Raw genomic sequence first — 17,033 nt, forward strand, 5'->3', positions numbered from 1 at the left:
CTTTTGCCCGCCTCCTCCCTTCCTATATCCTCTCCAGTTTTTACCTTGCCCCAACTTGGCTCCCCTCGCAGCTTAGGAGAAGGGAGCGCTTAGAGTTATCTTCCCTGCAGAAAACCGACGAAGTACGTCCAAGAAAGTTACAGGAGCGAGAAAAAAAAATTAAATGCGAGTATGCAGACTAGTTCTGCCTTGGAGACAGAGATAATTGAGGGAAAATATTGGTAGCGAAAATTTATACATTTCTAGAGGCAACCGAGTGTAGTTTGAGGCCAGGACAAGTGTGTCAAGAACTAAGATGTACCGAGCTAAATATTATTATATAAATAGTGTGTGGAGCGTGTACGAATAAGGAGGAGAGAGCTAAACAGTTCATACTCTATTGTAAGTGGCTTCACTTTGCAGTTATCAATGGCGAAACTGATTTAATAAAAACGATGAGAAAAATAAACTTTAAAAAAAATGGAGGTGGTCAAGCAGAGGTCATTTGACTTGTGACATAAGTCGAGGAAAGAATAAATATTTTCTTATTCTTTTTTGTGGATCCGTTGGGCAGAAGGTGCGCCCACTTGATTACGAAGAAACGCTTCCGTCACACGTATCGTAATTTTGAAAAGTATTACTATTATGTGGCTTAGCCACAAGGTTTGTGTATCGTTAGACATAGGTTAACTGTTCATATTAGAAACAGTGGCTAGTGGTGGAAGGTCGTGTAACTGAAATTTCGGCTGCACGCCTGATGCTCGATCAAAATGCTTCCTCAGTCCTTCCTTGAGGCGTGCCAGATACAATTTGTTGGTTCGGCTTGTGTACTTCCAAACTTTAATATCATTTTTAGTTATTTTGTGGAACTAAGCTCCTGCGCCTCTACCGCTGCCAGCACTGTACACAACACATGAGATGAAGTATACATGGCTTGCACTGACATCACATCAGCTGCCACTGTGGTGTTCTTGCTGCTGAGCGTTTATCAATGAATGTCGCACTGCTCAATGTGCTTCTCTCGGCAAGAACAAGCGGGAATTGCCATCAGCACGATGCGATGATGTCATGACGTTACGTTCAGCATGCATAGAGAACCTCCCTAAGATGAATGAACTCTCTCGGGGCCCATTCTTCTCTATGAGAGAAGCGAAGGCTATGTAGGGCGTTTCGCACCTTCAGACAATACCCGTGCGCATGCGATAAACAAGCGTAGGTTTTAATTATCGAAACATTACGAGTAACTAAGAGCACATTTGTTTCTTCTATTCAACTGCACTATTCGGCACTCCCGCGAAACGAACGGCACGTAGCGGCAAATCACTCAACTGGCCGAAAAAGGTCCTTTCGAAATTTTTGTTTTTCTCTTGTGACTTCTGTGCTTAGGGGCTGATTTATGGGAGAGGCAGGCTTGGGGAGGGGATTGGGGGGGGGGGGGGGGGGAGACATCTGTAGAGTCATCTGACGTCACAAAGGAAGCGTTACTCTGTTCTCCTTTTGTTGGTCTAATATTTTCCATTTTACTTAACAGTTCCATAAAAAAAAAGTAAGTGTATGTCGTTTTTCACATAAAAAAAGTTGTTCTCGGGGGGCTTAGGGAAAACAGTTCCTTTCCCCTTCCCTTAAATCTGCCCCTGTCCAAACCCGAGCGTTGTGCGTGAGCGGGCACATGGCACAGCACAACCTGTTTTCGGCCACTATGTATGTATGTATGAATGTAAGAATATATGAATGTATGAGTGTATGAATGTACATATGTATGCATACATGTATGCATGCATGTATGTATGTATGTATGTATGTATGTAGGTATGTATGTGCGTACGTGCGTGCGTGCGTGCGTTTGGTAGTCTTTAAACCAAGACTATCAAAAAGATGCTTTAGTCGCAGTATATGTTTGATGTACCAGAAATAGAACCAAATCAGCTTGCTCGCGTGTCTTTGCCAGGATTGCATGTCATGCTTATTTTGAGAATTCAAGTGGTCTAAGGCCGCGAATCTAAGGAAGGGTGTCAAAGATGATGCTGCACCTACTTCGTGAGCCTTGTCCCTCGCAATGTTCTCGAACGGCCAACAATAGAAAACTGGAACTGTAAAGCTCATTCAGCCAACCCTATGGCGAACACAACAACGTTCGAAGCAACGTGCGCCGTAAATGTACAAAGGAGCGCACAAAATACATAAACAAAGACGCCGGGGGCTGTTGGATCGCCTTGTTTGGTGACTGCGCAAAAACAAGGCTCGCGTTAGCCTTTTCCACGAGCCGCGCAATCTGCATCGCACAAACTTTCTGTGGAGGCTCAGAGCTAATAGTCCTAACTTAGAGCTCTCGCAATTTCCGCCGCTCGCGGAGCAGGATGTGCCGAGCGCCAGAGTTTCCGGCAAAGTCTTAGGCATCCCCTACTTAAGTAATTTCTAGGAGCAGATGAGATGGCTCGTTGGGTCGTCATTGAAACAGCCATGAGCTGGTTAGATTGCCGTCCCTGCCATTGCACGGGCCCTCGTTAAAACAAGTCTCTAGGGTTACGTAAGTGCACTTGTTTGCTAGAAACTTATTAGAACCGGGACACAAACTCTGCGCACCGGCGGCAACAATATGTCCGCAGGTTGGCACTCACAGACCGAAATAAACAGTGATGGCATCTTCGCGGTAGTTGAAAACAAGCTCGATCAGGCTGCCACGTCATTATCCGAGAGCGCGATAGACGAATCTTTGTTGACGTGAACACACCTTACTGTTTGCTCGCGTGTGAGCAAATACTAACGAGGAGATTAAAACGCAGGGGAGGGGGGTGACCTCAGTTCTTGATCTTCTTATTAGATGAATGCTTCCTACAGTTCTCCCTGTGTCCAAATGAAAAACAAATAAAAACATATAGCCAACGACCTCAAAAGCGAGTAAACACGAAGAAGTCTAGACGACGATAAACACGCGTATCAAAGGAGAGCCACGTGGAAGGAGTAGAGCAATCGCGTCGAGGAACAAAAAGAGAAACCGAAAAGGGATCGAAGATTGGGCCACCGGTTGCCCAAGCACGAAGATACACGGCAAAACAGGCTCTTGACAGAACACCAATTGTTCGAAGCAAGTTGAGCAATAATAATAATGTTACTCCAATCAATCTACTAAAATTAAGTTTGACATCAACGACACAATTAGATCACGCCCCGCACAATGTAGTGTACTTTCGTCGGTGATGTCGTTTATATCTTCAGTTGGGTCTAAAATTGTTACATAACCGCGAAATCTTGAGCAGAATACTTAACAGGTCTAGAAGCACCTTGCGACTTCTCAATACTTTGTTTTTTAAAGCAGAATGATTATTAAATGTGAGCATACTTAATTATCAGAAAATAAGCCAACCTTTCCCACATTTCAATCAATAGTAGTATGTAATGTAACCTCAAAGCAAGACTATTGTGCTCCTTCTGTCGCATGTCTGATTCCCAACGATTTCGTGCCATAGACCCCTTCCGAAACTCACGTGCCGATTATTATGAGGTCGGAACCATTGCACAATGGCGGGACAACTCACAGCGTAGAAGGTGCAAGTCATTCCATAAGAGAGAGAACGTCGGAGCCCGGTCAACAGGAGCCGACAAACCGATCGAACACGCGTCGAGAGTGCAAAGTCTGCGCTCATCACCCTTTTTCCTATGGGTGTGTTTTTGTCTTTTAATACAACCAAACGCATAAAAGTGTGCCGTGACGTTACGGATTTAGTCCGCCATTGTACGGGTATTCCACAGCAGCCAACAGATGGCTGTCTTTCGTAAGAGGTCTTTGGCTTACGGTTCTTCATGTCCCTGTCCTGTTCCAAACCTACTTACCGGGTCATGTTCTCCTCGCTCCATGTCGTTCTTTTAGGATGGACATATAGGGGTGCAAATATACGACAATGAGCCTCCAGCACTAAGGTTTCGTGAGACGGCTGGCGCCGCGCTACGGCGACTTCTGGAACCATTGGCGCGGTAGGGATCCGGCCAAGCGGTGCTGGGATCATTGTTTCTGTGGTTCGCTGCCTTCGAACCTCCATCGAAACTGCCTTACAATCACGTCTGCTGTGTTGTCGAATGTCACAACAGCCCGGTGAACCCAAGAGTCAGGGGGACACCTGTCCGCTTTGCGGGAATTCCTGTGGTTCCCCTTCCCCGAAAGCTGCGGTAACGGCCGCGGGTCGGAATGCTCGGCCTCCTCCGCCGTAAGCTCCGACCTATTCGTCAAGCGGAGGGTCCCCTGTGTCGGAGGGCCCTCCCCTCATTCTCTCTCGGGAGGATCTCTTTCCGTTCCCCCACTCGGATGCGGATCACTGTTGACAGGCGAGGAGGTTTCACCTCTTGTCTTCCCGCTTTCGGGAAGGGACTCGTGCGGTGACCGCGATAGAGATAGGACGTGTGTCGGCGACTTCTCCGATGCTTCCCCGATCTTGGCTCTCCGGAACCCCGCGTCTGGCAGGTAAAAACATTTTCTTACCTTGCCGGCACGGGGGGCACTGTGGATGAGGAGCTGTTAAGGGCTAGGTTCCCCAGGATCGTGTCCGGTATGTTGACACAAACCTACCTGGAGAGCTAACGCCATCTATAAGCGACGGTGGCAAGCACACAACCAGTATGGTTTCCGCCGTCGCTCGTAGATGGCGGCAACCTTTCCAGCTATAATAGAAGAATGGATAGTTGGGCGCGTTGGTGGGAATTCATCGTAGGACACAGCGTGAAAAACAGACGACGACGAAGAAGAAGCACACAGTGTATGCTCCGCTGGTCTTCCTTCTTCACGAGACTAGAAAGGCTGAACGATTTTTTCTTCTTGTTTACGGGACGACCTTCCCCTATCGTTGATGAGACGTTATCACTATCACTTGCGACGCTTAGAACTTTGATTCGCGTCGATACCATCAACTGAGGTGGCCATCGTTACCAAGAACAAATTTTATTCAACATACGGTCTCACAGGGCACGCGATAAAAGGCTATTTGGCACACGCGCATGTCAACCCGTTCCTGAAGAGCCGTAGAATATAACTGCCAGGGATCGTCGGTTTGTTCTGCTCGTATACAAAATGAGAGTCCGGCGTCTCGAAGCACCGCTGTGTAGCTGCACGGTTGGACGGACGTATCAAAGGCAATGCAATGGCACACAGTTTCCCACGGCAACACTGTTGCAGTGGAAAGGAAAAGTAACGAACACGGACAGCGAGAACGTCTCCAGCCGAAAATGAGACCGGCGATCTTGGCTGCACGCAACGGATGTAAGTCTCGGCGTGTTGCGGTGGAGACGCCAGGGCGCGACCTCACCTCACCAGGACTTGACGGTGTGCGGTTTCGGCGCCGCCATGGGCGAGTATACCTTGGGGACCAGCGTGCCGGAACACGCGTCCGGGGTCTGTCCGTGCGGCGGGGCAAGAGCGTTTGGGAACACGGGATACGGGTGAATGGCGTACGAGGATGCGCTGAAAGGCACGGCGGGTTTGCCGTCGCGAACGAGGACGGGCACGGCCACTCGTCGCGCGTTAGCGGCCACCATTTCCAAGGATTTGTCCTGCTTCTGGCGCTTGCACTTGTAGCGTCGGTTTTGAAACCAGATTTTTACCTGTGGTGAGACCAAAAAAGAAAATGGGTAAATAAAAAATCGCTCAATCGGGGGAGGTTCATAACGTGTACTAAACGTTACAGCGATGTCAGAACAATACAATGCAAGAGTGGCGGCCGAAACTTCACACTGCTTGGGTGAATTACGCGTGCACCGGTTGTTTTGTTTGTTTTTAGACTATCAAACATGTGTTGAAAAGTTCTAGAGGGAAGGAAAATTATCATTCAGGGCAATTAACCTGGGTGGTAAAATGTGATGCTCGTCGTTGCCCTGTCTGTGTGAGACGCGAAATAGCGTCGATGTCGTGTTCGCGCAGTATCGCGCACTATCTCCTAGGTTGTACAATTACATTAATTTCAATTCAGTTTACTTGCGACCGTGCATTCTTTAACGCAGGCGTTCCAGGGCATCAACAAAGAACCGACATATGTCGACTCGGCGAGATTCAGACACCGAGCTTATTGCAGACGGCTAACAAACAATAAAAAATAGGGCAAAATTGAAAGAAAAAGACAGGTAAAATTGGGTGGCTTAGTCAAATAGGCTGATCAGGATTTATAAGAAATATTAATAATAATATTAAAAGATTATCGATGGAACGAAAGTTTTAGCTGATTGAGGATTTAAAAATCCAGTGATAATATTATTCTTGATTAGCATAATTTCTTGAAAAAGGAAGATTGTACTTCAGCAATTGGTAGCTTTACTGAAGATGAATCTAGTTCGGGCTATTTCTTCGTCGATTGAGATACGTTAATAATTAGAAGCACATATTGTTTAATACTTATTACATATGGCAAAAGTAGGTCGTAGTGTGTAGTTGGTGACTGATAGAACGTTTAATTTTATAACTATATGTTGCGTATATGTTAACTCTACTATATTGCTAATAACGTGGACCGCCATTTTTTAACTAATCACTTAGTTAAGTTAGTTGCAGCGACCTCATCGAATAATGAATTTGGCATGAAGAATTGTAAACAGATTTCTAAAAACGAAAGTTACTGACAGTTCCAACACTTAAACTTTTGCTTATGACAGTTTGTGTTTGAAAATCGCAAGACACTTTTTTTTTTTTTGATTAAACCTAAATGTTGGCTATATTTGAAACGACTTCAATGCAAGGGGGGCCAAGTTCAAAGTTTGTATCAAAATTATTTATTTTGTGCTTTAAAATGAACTGCTTTTGGTCTGCAAGTATTAGTTTATAATTGTTTTACAAACATTATAATATTTTATTTGCTGTTTCTGCAAGTAAGGTGAGATTTTTAGCAGATAAAAGTTGCGTAGCGTCATCAGCATCAATTTCAAAGGTTTTGTTAAGGTAATTTTTACAATGCCGATAAACAGCCAATGACCTAATTATACTTGTCTGGGGGACGCCTGTTTCTAATAATTGGAATTCTGAAGGAAAAACGAATGCTTCACATACATGAATAAAGACGCAAACAGTGAGACACTTTTAAATTTGTGAAAACACGAGACTGAGGGAAACAAAATAAGTAGTACACACGCACACACACACTAGTCTCAAACTCGAGTGCGTCGTTCATTGCCCGCTTCCGCGTTCTTTTTTTTTTTTTTTTTTTTTTATAATTTTAGGCAATTTTTAGGCTCCCACTGTTATGCGTCACAAAAGCAACCACTCTAAATCTCCAAAACACAACATTCAGCAGTTTTCAGCCTTGAAATGTACACAGAAACACCCGATCGAATCAGGGCCCCAACTCAGGCGAATTCTCAGCCAGTTCACCCCTTCCCGATCGAAAGTCCCACGAGGACCAACACATAAAAAAGGCAGGAACCTCAAAATCTACATAAATAAGTCACTATCTTGACAAGAAAAACAAACAACATATCGATCGGGTTAATGCAGTAAAGTGGAGATTTGGGCCAGTTGGTTCATTGCAAGCAAAAAAGCGCCGAAAAAATATACAGGGACACAGACGAAGGGAAACAGGACAAGGCGCCCTGTCCTGTTTCCCTTCGTCTGTGTCCCTGTATATTTTTTCGGCGCTTTTTTGCTTGCGGGTTAATGCAGGTGGATAATATCACGATGATTTTTTTTTTTTTTTCAGTTAGCTTTTTAAGGTTTGAAGGCCGTGACAGTTCGATCTGGTCCATCGGTCATTTATAAAGTAGAGTGACACCATTAGCAAGTGTAAAGGTAGGATGTGCTAAGAAACACAGGGAAGGGGAGGACGAATAGTCGCAGTCATTGCTGCGAGGATCTCTTAATGGGACCAATAATATTTGTAACTGATCTTTTAGTGCTTTGCGTAACGCATCAGTGTACAGCATAATGTTGTCGTCCCCGGTGTACTCATCCAAAGAATGCAACTCGCCGAAGTCTCTTTTGTATTTAAAGGCGGTGATAGAAACAATAAAAGCAATTACCGCCCACTTTTATTCTTATCGTGTTTTCTAAGCCCAAAGAAAATATATTGTATTTTCGGCTTGTAACTTTTTTTTTTTTTTAATATTCTTTGTAAACCTAACTTCAATTTCGATTGAGGTGGCATAAAGATCTTCAGAAACGGCTTTATTGGTACAGAAGAAAATAATAAGATGACATTTTGAGAAAAGCTTTTAACGTTGGGAATGTTTATAGATTTTAGCAAAACATTCGATCGAATAAATCACCAAATTCTTCTAAATAAATTATACTGTTGTGGTATTCGAGGTATCGCCGTTATCACTTATCACCTCCTATCTACAACACCAGTCCCAGTATGTTCAAATCAGTCACTACATATCCTCTACGCTGCACATTTCTTTAGGTGTTGAACAAGGGGGTACTCTGGGACGTTTGTTGTTCCTTATATACGTTAGTGATATTTGGAACATTGAACCCTTGACCGAAATTATTATGTATGTTGATGGCGCTAACATATGTTTTACTGATTCCAGGGTGGACTTGCTTGTTATTAAAACAATTTTTTTTTATTAAATTAAAAATCTGGACAGCTATTAACTCGGTGGTTCTTAACACGGCAGAAGCAGACAGTTCTATTCCAGTGTCCTGGGTCTCGAGTTAGTTTTGCTTCAGATTTAGTTTGGGGGTCCAGCACAATAAAGTGTGTTCAGGATATTAAGACTCTAGGTTTAGTGTTTTCTGAATTGATGTCTTGGAATGTTTATGTAAACTATGTTCATCAGAAACTCTGCAGAGTACTGGACATAATGAATAAGTACAGGCATCTACTTCCAGTAAAATTTAAAAAAAAATAGTTTAGAATTAACTTTTCTATTCGACCCTCTGTTACTGCCATCTAGTATGGAAAAAGACTACAAAAAGCAATCGAATCAATTTGCGGCTATTGCAAAAAAAAAAAAAAAAAGCTCTTAACTTCAATTTCGATTGAGGTGGCATAAAGATCTTCAGAAACGGCTTTATTGGTACAGAAGAAAATAATAAGATGACATTTTGAGAAAAGCTTTTAACGTTGGGAATGTTTATAGATTTTAGCAAAACATTCGATCGAATAAATCACCAAATTCTTCTAAATAAATTATACTGTTGTGGTATTCGAGGTATCGCCGTTATCACTTATCACCTCCTATCTACAACACCAGTCCCAGTATGTTCAAATCAGTCACTACATATCCTCTACGCTGCACATTTCTTTAGGTGTTGAACAAGGGGGTACTCTGGGACGTTTGTTGTTCCTTATATACGTTAGTGATATTTGGAACATTGAACCCTTGACCGAAATTATTATGTATGTTGATGGCGCTAACATATGTTTTACTGATTCCAGGGTGGACTTGCTTGTTATTAAAACAATTTTTTTTTATTAAATTAAAAATCTGGACAGCTATTAACTCGGTGGTTCTTAACACGGCAGAAGCAGACAGTTCTATTCCAGTGTCCTGGGTCTCGAGTTAGTTTTGCTTCAGATTTAGTTTGGGGGTCCAGCACAATAAAGTGTGTTCAGGATATTAAGACTCTAGGTTTAGTGTTTTCTGAATTGATGTCTTGGAATGTTTATGTAAACTATGTTCATCAGAAACTCTGCAGAGTACTGGACATAATGAATAAGTACAGGCATCTACTTCCAGTAAAATTTAAAAAAAAATAGTTTAGAATTAACTTTTCTATTCGACCCTCTGTTACTGCCATCTAGTATGGAAAAAGACTACAAAAAGCAATCGAATCAATTTGCGGCTATTGCAAAAAAAAAAAAAAAAAGCTCTTGGGATAATTGCAAACGTTCATCCCCTTTTTATAAAACATAAATTTACTGAATGTATCCGAAGTGTATTCAAATAGAATGATTGCAACTTATAAATGACTGGTAAAAGAAAACGTTAAAATTATTATAGATATTGCAAAATTAGAAAGAAATCAATCAGAATATCCATCGTGTCATTGACACCCCTGCGCAAATTCCCATTCCAGAACAAACTTTGGTTTTGAAAGATTCAGGCACAAATGCTATCCGTTCTCTAAAAAGAACACTGACACCCTCCGAAAAAAAAGAATTTTTTTTTTTTGCCAGGCGATTTATTATGGTGTCGGAATACTACCCAATTAATATTTTCAACGGAGTCACGTATGTTTTTAATAAAGCAAAAAAAAAAAAAAAAACGTAACTGCTCGAAACCGAAACCGAAACCCCCGCACGGAGGTCGGAGAAGTGGAGAGGAGAGAGTGAATGGCGGAAGTCACGTGGCTGCACCCGACCGTAAATTTTTTTCCCCCCGTTTTTACTTTTTTTTTTTATTTTATTTATTTTTTTTACTTCTGCGCGCAGCAGACGACATGTGTGGCGGGGAACCGTTTGCTGTGCGATTTACTGTTCTGCAATTCAAGATGAGTTGCTTTGTACATTCAAGAGTTAGGGCCGGTTGCACCAACGTCGCTTAGCGCAAAGCGGAGCTTAGCCGGTAACTTAAGCTTAGTTTCGGTTTCGTTCGGTTGCACCAAACTCGCTTATCGCTAAACCTAGCACTAAACTACGCTTAACTTGAGCGCTCAACATTGGGCGCTTTGCTTTTGGTTGTTTCTTAATCCTGGATTAAAAACATGGCGGCTGGTATGTCACGGTCGACGCGGTGGACGAAATTGGTTGTGCAAAGTGTTTTAGGCTACATCAGCGTGAAAGTTTCGACAAAATGACTTTCGATTGTGACAAGGATGCAAAATATTGTCGCGTGAAATGTTGATCGACCCCTGTTTTCAAGTTGGCTCTCCACTTTCAGGGCGTGTTAGCCCTAACCGAGATACGTACGGAGCTGTGGGGCTCACGTCTGTATTCCAGTTGGTTCTTCTGTCAACGAGCTTATTCGTATGTACACATCGCGACACTGTTAGCGCGAACACGACGTCGGCGCATTTTCGCATTTTATTCCTAAATAGTGTTAGGGAGCACGAAATGTTATCGCTTACATTATAGAAGTTAATGAGCTCTTTCCATACCAATAATAACTTGGATGACATCCTTTGGTTTCAAAGAGAAACACTCGAAAAACCGGCGGTCGCTTGTTCGCGCTAACAGTGTCGCGCTCTGTACTTACTAATTTTCGCATAGCTGTAACGTATTGTTATTTACCACCTTGTTTATCTACTCTTGCAGCGCGTATCCTTCAATCTGATCAGCGCGTTGAATAGTGGCAGTACATGATCTCGGCGATCAGCTGATTGTCGACACCTCTGCCGTTTGCATTAGATTGCGGCGCTTTTAAATAATAAAACAGCGAAAATTCAATTTCTTTCGTTTTCTGAGTTTTGAGACAATCTTCAGTGAATTTTCCTTATCTCGCGAGTTGAATCTTGGTTTCAGAAAACTGTATCGTTCCATAACTGTAACTTTTTTGGTGATCGCATTTTTTTTATATACTTTGCTTTATCTTTCATTCGTTTCCCGAGAACGAGATACGGTTGTTTCCGAGTTGTGCTCTGTGATGGTGTTTTCCCTTTACTTTTGTCGTTTTTTGTCATTGTTTCGATGGTTGAGACTATATACCGGAACACGTTTTCAATAAAATTCAGTTGAAAGTTGCGCCTTGTTGTGTCCTCCGTAACTTTTTTGTTGATCGCGATTTTTTAGGAATATTTTACTTTATATCTTTCATTCGTGGCGACGACAAATCGTAACGACTACTATGCTAGATTCGTTCATTGCTGTATCGGGGCAGGCTGGGGCAGGCGATGCGAAGAGACGACTGTTCTTATCGGTACGATGTGATGTACTAGTGAAAGTTTTTTTTTTGTTTTTTTGTTTTTTTCTGAACTCGACAGTGTGAAACTGAAGTCCGTTTGAGGCTGCAGCGGATGTTCAACGACGGTACAGTGCAGTTCTGTCACCTTGCTGATAGCAACGAGTACCGTCGATGCAAGGTCTCGTGACCTGACCTCTCGACGACTTCTATTCGACGATTTCCGGGCATTTTCGCAGCTGCCGTGGCGAGTTCGTCACTGTTTTGAACTTCATCGGTCTCAGGCTTGACTTGGTTTTAGTAGTCATCTTACCTGCCTACTTATATCCATGATGTTTTGTCTTCAGCGATGTAGCGAGTAGAGTGTCCTTCTCGCGTTCGGTGAGATTTGGGGCCCCCGATGGCTCCTTCGCCTCAAAATGTGAGCACGAAAACTACTACCACTGTCAAAATATCCTGTTATCAACCGATATTAAACACACAATCACAGATGTAAAGAGCATTCGTGTTTATTTGAAGCTTTGACTTCTGTTATTGAAAGTTAAACGAAAAAATTATTGAATTTGGAGACCTTTAATTTGTTACTCACCGAAGAAATACAGCGAAAAGCAGACGCCGACGACAACTACTACGGCAATTTTTTTTTTTTTTTTTTTTTACATCACGTGATTCCTCTCCGCCAATCGTATTCGTCGCTCTGAGCGTTCCCTAGTTTGCTCTGTTTGTCCCTAGATTCCCTACGCAAATCCAGCGTTTAGCTAGGGGCGCGTCTGTAAAGCCGGCTTGACGTTGGTGCAACCGGAATTTAAACCCGTGCTTACCTAAGCTCGGTTTAGGGCGCTAAGCCGGCTTAGGAAAGTGCCGCTTTGGGTTAAGGTAAGCGGCGTTGGTGCAACCGGCCCTTAGAGATGAGTAGTGAGTGCCCGTGGTGAATTTCCGTGATCGGCTCCGAAAAGAATACCCCCAAGATGTTGCGCGAAGAGCTGCCTCACATGCCCTGCGTCCGAAAAAAATGGCATTGTGCGGCAGAGTCTGCACACGTTTCCGAAATATCCACGGGATCGGGACCATTGGCTGGCTGCAATTCGTGTAGAACATTTACAGGCACCTCGGAAAGCGGACGCTACCCGATTTATATGCTCCTTGTATTTTGTGGAAAGTGATTACATCGAGTTCGCAGGTGTCAAAAAGGAAATCCCATACCATTTAGTTCAGCGACTTTTCGTCCACATTTTTTTTTTTTTTTTCAGTTATAATTGTAAAAAAAAAAAGGAAATATCGCAAAATATTTGAAAAAAAAAAAAAAAAAAGAACGCGAACGCAGGATCGAATCTGGTTCCGCCGCGCCCAAAACGGACGTCTTTCCACTGAAATATTGGGGAAACCATTTCGTTAGTAATAATGCAGCAAGCCGGTCAACTGTAGGTTGCAAAGTTTGCTGCCGATTTTTCTCCAGCGAAAGACTCCCGGTTCGAGGTCGGGCAGCACCACGCATTTGCCCCATTCGCACCTAATAAAGAAATCGTACGCGTGCATATTCAACTCGAAGTATGCACTTCGTGCTTGACGTTTGCGCGAGCGATGTCTTCAGCCACGAGAAGGGGGCGACGGCTCGGCGACGTCTTCGTACAAATCGGCTTGGTGGTGGGGCGTGTCGTACGGGATGAATACAAATTCTTTTGATCGGTCCAAAATTTATCTTTCAAATGAAGACAGAATTCGCCAGTACCGCCAACGACAGTTCTGAAGCAGAGGTTCCACGCCCGTCGTCCGCTGCCATCGCCGTCCCCGCGAGTCCCACAATACGCGAAACGACGCCATGTTGAGAATTACGCAGTGAACGCACAGAATGCTTCCGGTTTTCTGTGCTACTTTTTTTTTTTCAATCAACCTATTTGTAGCTTCTTAGAAGCCACAAAAATCGGGTTGCGTATTTTTTTTTATTTTTATATTGAGTGTGTGCCTTCAATGACCAACAACTTCGATTAAATTTGGTGGTTATGTCCAAACCTTAACGCGCTGCACGTGATGGGTTCTGCATGTCGACGGTATTAAATGAGCTCAGTTGTGGAACTCCCGGGAAGAGGGCGAACCCCCCCCCCCCCCTCCCTCCCCCCTGCAAACCAACGATGCATGACAACCGAGGTAAGTGGAAAAATAAAAAGTGAAGCAGGAACAAGGCTAGCGGTTGTGACAAGGCCCCCGCGCGATTTTTCCGTCTGTTATCAGAGCCCCAGCCTTGTGCGTGCTCCACGAGTGGTAACTTTAGCGCGCTATTTAACGCTTCTCACACGCTCAAAGTCGTTCTGAAAATTACTGATGTAGTGGATTTCGATGACGCTCAGAAAGTTTCTAATTGGAACCATATGTCTATTTTCACTAATTAAAAAGTTAATTAGTCATTTCAGTTAAGTAGCGAACTGATTACTACGTATCGCGCATTTTCTGACGTCCGCCACTACGAGTCCCGGGAAAATTATAATTTTACCTCCAATACACTAATTTTAGAAATTTTTGTCAGTCTCTCTCTATATATATATATATTGTTACTGCCCCCAACAAACGCAAAAAATGAAAAGGGGGCTTAGCGGGCACGCGCCTGCACGCTAAGCCTCCTTTTCATTTTTCACTAATCTTTTGCACTGACTTCTTGCGTGTAAACTTGTTTTACTCTTTTATATAGTTCATTACGTGCGTTTTATTTTTCATTTATTTCAAATTTGTTTATATAACATTTGTTTAAAACATACTTTCAGTGTTTTACTCGTTCACCTAGTTCGTGCTTTACTTTCTTCCTGCTCACTCATATCAGCAAATAAACTTTTTTTTTCCGTCCTTCAACTGCTGCGTCTGTGCACCTCCTTCGTACCCATATATTTCTCGGAAGCATCTGTATACATTTTCCCCCTTAGTTCATTAGGACCTGAAGAAGAGCGGTTTCCAGACGGAACGTCGTCTAATAAATACGTTTTAAAGTACCTAACTCCTTTTTAGTACACACACACACACACACACACACACACACACACACACCCACACGCGCGCGCGCGCGTATATATATATATAGAGAGAGGTTTTTTTAATTAACAGATTTGTTTAAAAAAATCCATAAGAGATGCAGTAATACGGTTTGTTCAGGTGAGTTATACGGCCAGGGGGACATTATCTGCGTGGCGAATCTTTGCGATAAGTCGGCTAATTAATTAAAATTCACTAATTAACTTTTTAATTAATTAAAATAGACATATGGTTCTAAGTAGAAACTTAGAGAGCGTCATCGAAAACCACTAAATCAACTCTTTTTAGAACGGCTTCAAGCTGGTGGGAAACTCGGGAACGCGCCAAAGTTACCACTCGTGAAGCAGGCGCAAAGCCAGCAGTGGTGGAACGCGGACCCCTGAGCCGTTCAAAATGCTCTCAGAAATGTGACATTACTAAAAAAAAAAAAAAAAAAAAAAAAATCAACGTGCTGGGAATATTTTTTATTGCTTGGGTGGTCACTGAGAAAATCCGTACATTTAAAACGACCAGTATAAAAGGCGGAAACGCAGAGCACAGATGTCGTGATCGGGTTATACTTCGTCTCACCCTACGATGGACTAAAGGCAAAAGCTACGGACCGCCAGATCCAATCACGAGTCACTTAGAAGTTATGTTCTATTTCGCTTCGATGCACGTATCGCTGCGTCTCGGATCACTGATGTGGGTGGGCGGACAGTGGTTCGAATCGAATAGCAGAGAGTGACTCAACAATTTTACATTGCAAAAAAAAAGCCACGACGTACAGGCTCTTTGCAGTGTCGAAGTTATAGAAATGATGCAGCACATATGAATTCGGAGCATTATTCGTCCACCCCTAATCAATGCTGAGCATCTTATAGTTTAGCGTGGGACGTGATTGGACCTGGCAGACCGTGGCTTTGGCCTTTAGTCCATCGTAGGATGAGGCATAGTATAGTGTGCTGTTGTATTGATGCTTGTATGTACGTGCCGTGTATGTGTGTGCGCTCAATGTGCATATTCTGCTGACGCTAGTGGTATGCGTAATGTATCAACATGTGTGTATAATAAAGGCTCCCGAAGGGGTGCCGGAGCGCAATGGTGGCGTGAGCAAATAAAAATTGTTTTTGTAGAACATGAATTGGGCAGTACCTAGCGCCATCTAGCCTAGATACTTACAATTACTCTGCTTGACCCTGCCATCTGGTGGCAAGCGATTTAATCTTTCACGCCTCGCGATAATTTCTGGTTACCGTGCAACAGCTGCTTCGAATTTGCTCTTTCGAGAGCGGCTTTTGATTTCGAGAATTGTTTAGCACTCCGTGGTGTGTGGTTGACGAAGGAATTGTGGCTCGAGCAATAGCAAAGGTGAGGCGTAAAGTGCGCGAAGCAACTGGGTATCGGTTGTCTCCGTTTAACATCGCAGTGCTGACGACGAGAAGACTGAGTAATTGCTTTCGAAACGCAAGTTTCTTTTTCCTGCGGGGGGAAGTTGGCTTGGGAATAAATACAGTTCGCGGAAAGCTCGTGTTACGAGCTTTGCTGCTCCTCTCGCCTCGTACAATGGACGGATCGTCCTCGTTAAGACTTATGGAGCTCGATTTGCTCGATTCGAGGCCGCCACAATGAGATACAGGAGACGGAGGAACTTTGCTACCCTGCTTTTAGGACGAAATTTTCTCTCTTTCTAAAGGAACATAGGTTACAAGAGCGTTCCTCCCTTTATAAAGGACTATAGGTGACTTTTCGTTTTTTTAAGAGTGTACCTTTATGCCCTTGAGCGTGCACTGGTATGGAACAACGTTGCATCAGCGATCGGGGTTAAAACAAAAACAAAAAAAAAGGGGGGGGGGCAGGGGACAGTGGCTACAAATCCCCTAAATTGTCAAGATATTTGAGCCATTCAACATCTTGCCGCCGTTTCAAGTCAGATGTTAGTATTAGCAAACAAATATTCAGATGCTGCAAGGAGAATTTTAATATAAGCCATTAGAATACACTGCGTCATACTGCATTAGCAGTCCCTTTACAGTCATTAACGAGGGAACTAAGATTTTTTTGCATGTTTTAATGATCACGAGCGTTGTCGTTGACTCTTGTTTTCTTCAAGTGTTTTTTTTTTCGTGTTTCTATTTTTTTATTTCTTCTTGTGATTAGAGTTTGGTTAGAGCTAGTGGCTCGTGTAACATTTTCCTTCTTTAGCATTTTCTGTTTTGTCTTTTAAGGTTTGGGGGGTACTTGATATTTTGGGTGATTAGTCCACCTAGGATTATCAGTAGGGCTGTGTAATCTTTTCTTAGTTG

At 43.2% G+C, this 17,033-nt stretch overlaps 1 protein-coding gene across 1 annotated transcript in view; it reads right to left on the bottom strand.

The window, feature by feature from the left end:
• Positions 1 to 4,937: 4,937 nt before the first annotated feature.
• The window catches only part of LOC8051452 (homeobox protein Nkx-2.5), a 42,758-nt gene continuing 30,662 nt past the window's right edge, over positions 4,938 to 17,033 (bottom strand). The window contains exon 3 of the mRNA XM_029978000.3: positions 4,938 to 5,568. Within this exon, the coding sequence (XP_029833860.1) occupies positions 5,275 to 5,568 (294 nt within the window). The 3' untranslated portion in view covers positions 4,938 to 5,274. The remainder of the gene's footprint in view (positions 5,569 to 17,033) is intronic.

The sequence above is a fragment of the Ixodes scapularis genome, unplaced genomic scaffold (genome assembly GCF_016920785.2).
Source record: "Ixodes scapularis isolate PalLabHiFi unplaced genomic scaffold, ASM1692078v2 PGA_scaffold9__187_contigs__length_104089568, whole genome shotgun sequence".
Lineage (NCBI taxonomy): Eukaryota > Metazoa > Arthropoda > Arachnida > Ixodida > Ixodidae > Ixodes > Ixodes scapularis.